General features: G+C 53.2%; 1 protein-coding gene across 5 annotated transcripts in view; it reads left to right on the top strand.

Annotated features, from left to right (window-relative positions):
- Positions 1 to 287: 287 nt before the first annotated feature.
- SCARB1 (scavenger receptor class B member 1) overlaps positions 288 to 9,520 on the top strand; it is an 88,127-nt gene continuing 78,894 nt past the window's right edge. For 3 of the 5 annotated variants that reach the window (XM_009182030.3, XM_003907359.3, XM_009182027.3), the window contains exon 1: positions 288 to 661. In XM_009182030.3, the coding sequence (XP_009180294.1) occupies positions 536 to 661 (126 nt within the window). In that variant the 5' untranslated portion in view covers positions 288 to 535. Of the gene's footprint in view, positions 662 to 1,821; positions 1,942 to 5,444; positions 6,926 to 9,520 lie in introns of those variants that run through there. The other 2 variants (XM_017946341.2, XM_031650918.1) reach the window with 2 other exon arrangements.

Genomic DNA, 9,520 nt, shown 5'->3' with positions numbered 1-9,520 from the left:
TGAGAGGCTCAGAGGGGAGAGCTGGGAGGAAGGGAGACATAGGTGGGGGAAGGGGAGGAGGAAGGGGAAGGGAGCAAGAGGGTGAGGGACTCAGGCCCCATAGACATTTTGGCACAGCGGCCACGAGGCTTCCTCAGCTCCCGCCCCAAAACGGAAGCGAGGCCGTGGGGTCAGCCGCAGCATAGCGGGGCGTGTCTTGGCGGCCATGGCCCCGCCCCCTGCCCGTCCGATCAGCGCCCCGCCCCGTCCCCGCCTCTCCCCGCCTCTCCCCGCCCCCGGACCGCTCAGGCCCCGCCCCTGCCGCCGGAATTCTGGAGCCCAAGGAGGCCCGGGGGCGGTCTGGCGGCGCCGGCGATGGGGCATAAAACCACTGGCCACCTGCTGGGCTGCTCCTGCGTGCGCTGCCGTCCCGGATCCACCGTGCCTCTGCGGCCCGAGTGCCCGGAGTCCCCGCCTGTGTCGTTTCTGTCGCCGTCCCCGTCTCCTGCCAGGCGCGGAGCCCTGCGAGCCGCTGGTGGGCCCCAGGCGCGCAGACATGGGCGGCCCCACCAAAGCGCGCTGGGCTGCCGCGGCGCTGGGCGTCGCGGGGCTGCTGTGCGCGGTGCTGGGCGCTGTCATGATCGTGATGGTGCCCTCGCTCATCAAGCAGCAGGTCCTCAAGGTGGGTGAGGGACCCCCGGGGGTGTCCGCGCACGGACCCGGGCTGTTGAGCTCTGGGCGCCGAGGAGGACCCGCGCATTGCGGCCAAGTGCCTTAGCATGGAAGAAGAGAGCCTGTGTTCAGGGGCCGCGGGGGAGAGACACGCGCATAAGCATTGCGGTGGGTGGGCGACCGCAGCGGGATCGGCGCCCACCGGCTCCGCAGAGCACGAGGGAGGCCAGGTGCATCGGGAGGGGGCCGCTGCCCGCCTCTCCACCACCCTCATCGCCCCAGACTGAGGCTGGAGGGCAAAAGGGGAACCCAGGGGCTTTGCTGGAGGCGCAGGCCAGGGTTGGGGAGCCCTGGATGGGAGCCCACCCGGAGGCCTGACCCCCCCCAGAGGGTCTGGGCGCCCACGACAAATCAGGAGTGTGGACGGGTTGCTTCCGTGGTGCCTCCCGAAGGAGCCCAGGAGTGCGACGCCTGCTTTCACAGAAGCCAGTAGCAGGGTCCGGTAAAATTAGAGCTGCACTTTGCTTGTATCCTGTGAGCCCGGGAGGACAGGAACCTTCTGTGAGGCCCACGTGGGTGCCCAGCTCACATGGTAGGTGCTCAGCTGAGCATCCTCCGCTGCCCAGAATCCCCCCATAAGAACCCTTTCCAGGAGGTAGAATGCGGGACCCTGTTCTCGCTGCTCACTGCCTTCATGATTCAGTCTGGAAACTATAAGCCGCTTTTCTCCCCAGATTCATGCAGAGACAGGCACCAGCCCAAGGTCCTCTGAGTGCACGCAGCCTGAGGTCTTTCCTCTGATGCACACTATTGCCCTTTCAACCAGGGAGACAGATTAGGCGGTCAGCTGGTCTGCAGATGGACAGACTCTGCCCTGGGTGCCAATGTTTGAATGAGCCTGGAGTTGGGGAAGGACTTGGAGACTGCAGAGTATCACATTTGAGCTAAAAGTCATTTAGAGTTTTGAAGCCCTGGAGCCAGCACCTGCAGTGGAGGGAAGGGGAAACTGGGGCTCACTGTTATCAAAGTTCCAGCCAGATGCTGAGCTGGGGTGAAGATGTGGACATTGTCACGCTAATGGACATCTTTTCCCCTTGGCCTGCCTCTTTAGACTGAGTTTCTTAAGAACGGCTCGTTGTCCACATTTCATGTCTGTTCCCTCATTTACAGAGCGAATGAATGAGTGAATGAATGAAGCATACGTCTGCTTAGATCTGGCTGCCACTTCTTGGGACCCAGCTAGCTGGCTTTAAATACGGAGCAACATGTGGCCTCTCTCAAGGTCTCTGGGTGAGCAGTTGTCTAGAGCATCTTGGCCATGTTGTGTCTATTTTTGATTTTTCAAATCTTATCCTGTCAAGCCTGTAGTCTGATTGCACAGAGGTCCCGGTGGAGGGTGACACTGTCTCTGGGGATGGCAGGAAAAGCAACAGAATGGCCTCTTCCTCCCCATGACAGCTCAGAGTCTTTCTCTGTTACACTTTGGGAGTTTTATTTCTGTGGCCTACTCATACTGAAACGTGTGTGTCAGTGACAGCCTTGTGGCTGCTGCAGTGCCAGGACCCCACAGTGTGTATGCAGGGTCCCTGGAGGGGCTGTCACTCAGGCAGTGCGAGCATGTGACCTTGTGCTGTGAGTGAGCACCTAGTCTCTTGCTTTGGGAGTGTGGGGGTGGTGGGATTTATGCCAGGTAAAGAGTCTCGCCAACTCAGTTATTCGGGGGCTGATTTCAAGGTGTTTTCTTTCTCAGGATGTCATCAGGTTAAGGATGCCAGTAGGATGTGTGTGCGTGTACCACCCACGCATGCACCACCAAATTTCCCCACTCCTCTCCCGGGCTTCTAAAGAGGAAAACCACATTGTCCTCAATTGTCCTGGAGCTAGGAGCATCTGGCTTACAGTTGAGCAGGAGCCTCCCAGCATCCTTCTGTAGATATCCCAAAGGCTATTGGTCTGGGGCTGAGTGGCGTGAAGGCAGGAAGACACGCCCAGCCCAAGACGGCCACTTCTGGAACCGCCCAGGCTGGAGCAGCGGCCAAGTGCCTTAGCATGGAAGAAGAGAGCCTGTGTTCAGGGGACAGGGCGGGAGAGACACGCGCATAAGCAGAGATTGCCCGCTGGTGTTTTCTTTGGCTGCATGAGTCTGTGTGCAACTTGAATGGGAGGCCTTGTGCTTTGATTTTTTTTAATATGCTTTTTGGTTAGTGACAGGAGTCCCTACAGTTGGCCCTCTGTGTCTGCAGGTTCTGCATCCATGGATTCAATCAACTGCAGATTGAAAGTATTCAGAAAAAATCCCCCCAAAATAACGATACAACAAAAAAATAGACATAAAAACAATACTGTATAACAACTATTGACATAGCATTTACATCGTATTAGGTATTATAAGTAACCTAGAGATGATTTAAAGAATACGGGAGGATGTGCATAGGTGATATGCAAATATCACAGCATTTTATGTCAGAGACTTGAGCATCTGCAGGTCTCGGTATCTATGGGGGTCCTGGAACCAATTCCCCTCTGACACTGAGGGACGACTTTATATAAAATATATGAATACTTGCTCGTAAAAAAAGTTCAAATGGAGGAAAAAGAGAAAGTTTCCCCCATTTTATTCCCCTCCTCAGCTATTATCACCATCATTGGTGTGGATCTTTCTAGACCCTTTTCTGTGTACCAAGAGCCTGTATGTATACATATCAATACATATATTTTACATAACTTGAACTAAGTGCAAATGAACTTGAACATGTGTAATTATCTTGCAATTTGCTTTTCAATTCAAAGATATTATCTGAAAAATTTTCCATGTCTCAGCAATAAATGTACCCCGCGTTTTCCTTCATCACTGCTGGTTTTCCTTTGAATGGTTATAGACTTGTTTACCTGTTTCTCCACTGACTGATCATTTTCTTTTTTTTTTTTTTTTTTGAGACGGAGTCTTGCTCTGTCACCCAGGCTGGAGTGCAGTGGCCGGATCTCAGCTCACTGCAAGCTCCTCCTCTCGGGTTCACGCCATTCTCCTGCCTCAGCCTCCCGAGTAGGTGGGACTACAGGCACCCACCACGTCGCCCGGCTAGTTTTTTGTATTTTTTAGTAGAGACGGGGTTTCACCGTGTTAGCCAGGATGGTCTCGATCTCCTGACCTCGTGATCCGCCCGTCTCGGCCTCCCAAAGTGCTGGGATTACAGGCTTGAGCCACCGCGCCCGGCCTGACTGATCATTTTCTCTGTCACAAATGACAGCGATATCCCGACCCATCCCTCTTCGTGTGGTTCATGAACATTTCCATAGGGTGGATTTCTAGAAGTGGGGCCTTGGGAGCAGGTGTGCTCAGTTTGAGTTTTGAAGATTATGGCCAAATTGCCCTCTGCACAGCTCTGTTGCTACATCCACCTACAAGGTATGGGACGGTGCCACTTCCCCTATCTCTGCCATCACTGGTGATTACTGATTTATCATTACCATTTTTTGGTAGCCAAGTTCCCGTGTGTCTCTGGTCCTCCAAGGAAGGCCCAGCTGGTGGACATGGGGAGAGGCCCCTCACTGGGTTGCAAAAAAGGGATGGTCATCTTCCAAGGCCTCCATCTTCAATGATGAGCTGGAGTGAAGATGTGGATATTGTCACACTAGTTGACATCTTTTCCCCCTTGGCCTGCTTCTTTAGACTGAATTTCTTAAGAATGACTTCTTGTCTACATTTTATGTCTTCGTCCTTGTCACAGAACTTGGATGTGTGCCCCCAGGGATCTGAACCATGTCTTCGTTATTCACCAGATCACCCGAGGTCAGGAGTTTGAGACCAGCCTGGCCAACATGGCTAAACCGCGTCTCTACTAAAAAATACAAAAATTAGCTGGACATGGTGGTGCATGCCTGTAATCCCAGCTACTCGGGAGGCTGAAGCAGGAGAATAGCTTGAATCTGGAAGGCTGAGGTTGCAGTGAACCAAGATTGCACCACTGCCTTCCAGTCTGGGTGATGGAGTGAGACTCTGTCTCAAAAAAAAAAAAAAAAGAAGAAACTTAGATATATGTCTCAGCATGGGTAGGCCATAATTGAAAAAAGCTAATTACTAATCAAAAAAAGTAATTACTTTTTTACTAATTACTAATTGAAAAAAGCTCTGGTACTATTTATGTTAAAAAAAAAAAACCCCACCAAACAATATTCTATATTTTCTTTCAGTTTTTATTTTTATTTTTGTAGAGACAAGGTCTCACTGTGTTACCCAGGCTGGTCTTGTACTCCTGGCCTTAAGTGATCCTCCTGCCTTGGCCTTCCAAAGCACTGGGATTGTAGGTGTGAGCCACAGTGCCCTGCCATTATTTTCAGTGGCTTAATATTAGAATATGTAAATGTTGAAGTTTGGGAAAGGTGAGACTAACAGAAGTGGATACTCTCATGAGAGAAGGCAGGACACTGGGGGTGTGGACAAAGGAAACCTAATACTTTATCTGTAATGCTCCTATTTTTTGTTTTAACAAAGAAAATGTATCCACATGCTACATATTTGATTAAAAATTACAAGGCCAAGCATGGTGGCTCACGCTTGCAATCCCAGCACTTTATGGGGCTGAGGTGGAAGGGTCACTTGAAACCATGAGTTCAAGACTATCCTGGGCAACATAGTGAGACCCCATCTCTACAAAAATAATAATAATAAAAAAACTAAGCTGGCACATGGTGGCATGCACCTGTAGTCCTAGCTACTCGAGAGGCTGAGGTGGGAGGATCTCTTGAGCCCAGGAGCTCGAGGCTGCAGTGAGCTGTGTTTGTGCCACTGTACTCCAACCTGGGCAACAGAGTGAAATCCCATCTCTTAAAAAGAAATTACAAATGAATAGACACATAGCTTTCCCCAAAGACTGGCCAGATGAATGCGCCACACGGACCGAGGAGGCACACTGCAAAGGGGCCCCGTGGTCGAGGTTGCTTGGAGAGGCTTTGGGGAAGTGCGACTCATTTCTTCTCCCTTCCACCAGTGGGGAGGATTGGAGACAGGTGTTTGGACGGACACATTAAGGGCCGCGATTGTGAACTTCATGGCATCCACTCACAGGCGGCTTACTGTGCACCAGGCAGGGTTCAAAGCACCTTTGTGAAAATCGTCTCGTTTAGTCCCTGCAGAGGGCCATGACATACGACTTATTGTCATCAGTGTCCATTAAGGAGACAAGATGAAGGGAGTAATTTGCCCCAAGTGACCTCACTGGTGTGTGTGTGTGTGTGTGTGTGTGTGTGTGTGTGTGAAAAGGTGTCTGTCTTTGTCCCAGAGGCAGATGCCATGAGAACGGGGACTCTTGCTCTCATTCCCTGGATCTGAGCCTGGCGTGCAGCTGTGCTCAAGTATGTGGGTGAGTAATGAAGGCCCATTTCAGGTCCTGGGGGGCACACATCCAAGTTCCCGTGTGTCTCTGGTCCTCCAAGGAAGGCCCAGCTGGTGGACGTGGGCCTTCTTCCAAGGCCACCATCTTCAATGATAGGCCTCATGGCCTTCTTCCATGTCCAGGAGAGAACCTGGGTCCCCTCTGCTGTCTTTAAGTTGGTTTTCTAGTTGGACTCAACCTCAGTTGCCTTATCCCGCTGCTGGGCTGCCCCCGCCTATGGTCCCTGTCTCAATAAACGGCACCCCCATTTGTTTCCCCAGGGGTAGAGGCAAAAACCTTAGGTCATCTTTGCCTGCATGCTTTTTTTCTGATACCCCTGTATCTGTGGAGACAGGGGCTTTCCCATCACTGTCACTGCAGCGTCCCCGAGGGCCATAGCAGCACCTGAGCTCCTTGCCAACCCTTCACCAGTCAGGTTACAGAATGAATGAGGCGTGTGCGACCCCCCAGCCCTGGCCTCAGGCTCTTTGTCTCACCCCTGCCTCCCTCAGCCAGAGCCACACAGTGAGCCTCAGGGAGCCCAGGCACCAGGGCCAGCCAGGGAGGGCACCGACTGTCCCTGAGTTTGTGCCTTTTGGGAAATCTTTGTCAATCAGTTAAAAGGTGGGGGTTCGTGAGAGATAACGGTCAATGGGCACTCGCTGTGGCTGGACACTGTTCTAAGCGTTTATGTACATTATTTCTTTTAGTATCTAAAATAGGTACTATTGTGTCTTGTTTTATTGAGGGAAATGGATGCAAAGAGCCGGAAAGTAACTTGCGCCATGTCACACAGCTCCAAGTGGTTGAATCAGGATTTCAAGTTGGGGGGCTCGACTCCACAGCCGGTCCTGGCGGCCTCTGCAGACTGCGTCCTCCCGGTTCTCCGCGTGTCTGAGCAGGTCGACTGCATGCTTAATGTGGGCGGTGGGGGGGGCCCTTCTTATAATGTCTTCCTGGGCTGCCCCTTCCTTTTCTGTGTATCACCAGGGAACAGCAGGGTCCCTTCGAGGCCTTTGTCCTGATAATCACCCCGCCAAACATTGCTGGTGCAGAGTGCACCCTGGCCTCTCCCTTCTGGGGGGAGTCTGAGACCAGGGACGTGTTCTTCAATCACAGGCACCAAGTGAGGCTCCCAGGGAGGCCATCTCTTCCTAGCCCAGGGCTCCCAGTGACCCTGGGGGCTGGACTCCCACCCGTCCTGCAGGGGCGGTCCGCTCTGCGCCTTTATCAGCCCCCCAGTGGAACCGGGGAGGGAGGTCCAGTGTCTCTAGCTACCGGGCGTTTCCTGTAGGACCCCCATGTCTGGACGCATGGGACAAAGCCCTCGAACTGATCACTGGTCACGGGTGGGGAGGTGGCTCCTCAGAGGAGAGCTCGGATCACAGGTGTGTGCCAGTTCTGTTTTGTTTTTCTTCCTCTTTCCTGCCATTGAACTTCCTACTCCTGGCATGTGAGAGACAACTTCAACTTACTCCCTGGCGACGGCTGAAAAACGGGGGCTATTTTTAGTTTGCCTGAGTCTAGTTTATTTGCTCGTGGTAGATTGGCCTCTCCCTGTCTTCATGAGTGTGTGTTTGCACACACGTGTGTTGGTGCGTGTACGTACGTGTTAATGGTGAAAACAGTGACACACACCTGTGTAGGCATGCACACACCTGCCTTGATGTGTGACCACATGATGTGTGTGCAGACACCTGTGTTGGTATGTGCCCACATGTGTTGACGCAGGTGCACATGGCGTGTCTGTACACGCACACGGACACACATGAACACACGTGTTTATGCATGTCCGTGTGTGTTGATGTCTGCACATACATGTTGATGTGTCCTGCTGTTGTCTGGCCTTTCCAGGGCCAGGCCTGGCACCCGGGGTTTCCAGGAAATATTCCCTGTCCCTTCCTGGAATGGCCGGTACTTGCTGTACCTCCACCGGGAGACGCACCCTGATTAATTAGAACGTGGTGAAGCTCAGCCACCTGGAATCGCCTTACCCTGGCTTTCGGTTTCTAGCAAATGCGATGGAAGTGAGTCCCCCCGCGTGGAGGGCTTGCTCCATGAAGGTGCTTTTCCTGGATGAGTCTTGGTCCCAGTGGCAATTTGCTGCGGGCTCGTTGGCACTGTCATCCGTGGGTCCTGCATGGAGGTTCCTTAGTGTCCAGAGGGTGATTCCATGCCTGTGGTCAGCAGAAGAGAGGCCCCGAGGCCATAGCCACTCCCCCCGAGGCTGAGCCCAGAGAGTTTGTGGTTTACATCTTGGGCCTGGAGGAGTCTGTGGAGGAGTGTTCTGTGCAGGCCTTCTGCTCCGGGAGGTGCTGGCAGCTCTGATACCACAAACACATTAATTGTGCGGAGAATTCAACACTAGGGCTTGGTCAAAAATCAAAAACACAAAACAAAAAGAGAATCCCTTTTATTCACCTCGTCTCCCTCCCCCTGTTTGAATGTGACTTTGGGCTCCGCTGGCCCCCTTAAACGGCCCAGGGGCTGGCTCCCTGCAGGTGTCCGGCGATTTTCCTCCCAAAGCCTGGGTGAGATATGGAGCCACTCTGCCTGCTCAGAAGCTCCCCAGGCCCAGGGTTCCAGGAAGCCTCGTGGCCCAAGGCATGGCCATCTTAATTTTCTTGTTTTCTTTCCCTCCACTCCATTGTTTCTTCCTGTTCACTGATTGCCTGTGCTGGGGAGGGGGAAGGAACAGGAGGGGCCTGACCTTGTTCGCTTCCTGACATTTTGCGTGAAGTTCCTTCCACCTTCTCTGGAAGCTTCTAGAAGGACCCTTGAGGCTCTTTAAATCTCCATTATCTGGGTTTTCCTCCTGCCTTCCTGGCTGCTCTCATCTTGCCTGCTGATGCCTCCTCATTTCCTTGGCCTCCTGCCTCCTACTGGTGGAGCCCTGGGCATCCTTTCTGTGCGTCCTCATCCCTCATCCTTGGGGTGAGCTCCTCCAGCCTCGCGTCTGAATGGCATCTCTGTCCTGACTACTCCCAAATTGGTATCCCTGGGCCCAGACCTTTCCCCTGAATCCCACCCCTGAGCATCCAATGGCATCCATATCTCAACTTGGGGTCAAAGGCAGCTCACGCTTGCCCCGGCTGGCTCCTCATCACCCCCGGCCACACCTGTGGCTCCCACCAGCTTCCCACTCCATCAGGAGCCTCCCCCCTCATCTTCCAGTTGCCTGGGCCAACATCTTGCACTCAGCCTTGACTGTTCTCTCCACTTCCTTCAACGAACGCGTCAGAAAGTTTTATGGCTTCATCTAAATATACCCAGATTCCAACCACTTCTTACCACGCCCGAGGCGCCATCACCTCTGGTCCAAGGCACCATCACCTTTCCCCTGGATTCCTGCATCCGCCTCCTCACTGGCCTCTCTGTGTTCACCGTTGCTCCCCAGTGGGGTTTCTCAATAAACAGCCACAGGAGCCCATCAAAACTGCACTTAACTTACCTCCTCCGCTCAAAGCCCTGACATGGCCAGACCCATCCCCTAGGAG

This window comes from Papio anubis, chromosome 9, assembly GCF_008728515.1.
Source record: "Papio anubis isolate 15944 chromosome 9, Panubis1.0, whole genome shotgun sequence".
Taxonomy (NCBI): domain Eukaryota; kingdom Metazoa; phylum Chordata; class Mammalia; order Primates; family Cercopithecidae; genus Papio; species Papio anubis.
The sequence above is the reverse complement of the archived record's forward strand: the minus strand, read 5'-3'. Positions and strand labels throughout refer to the sequence as shown.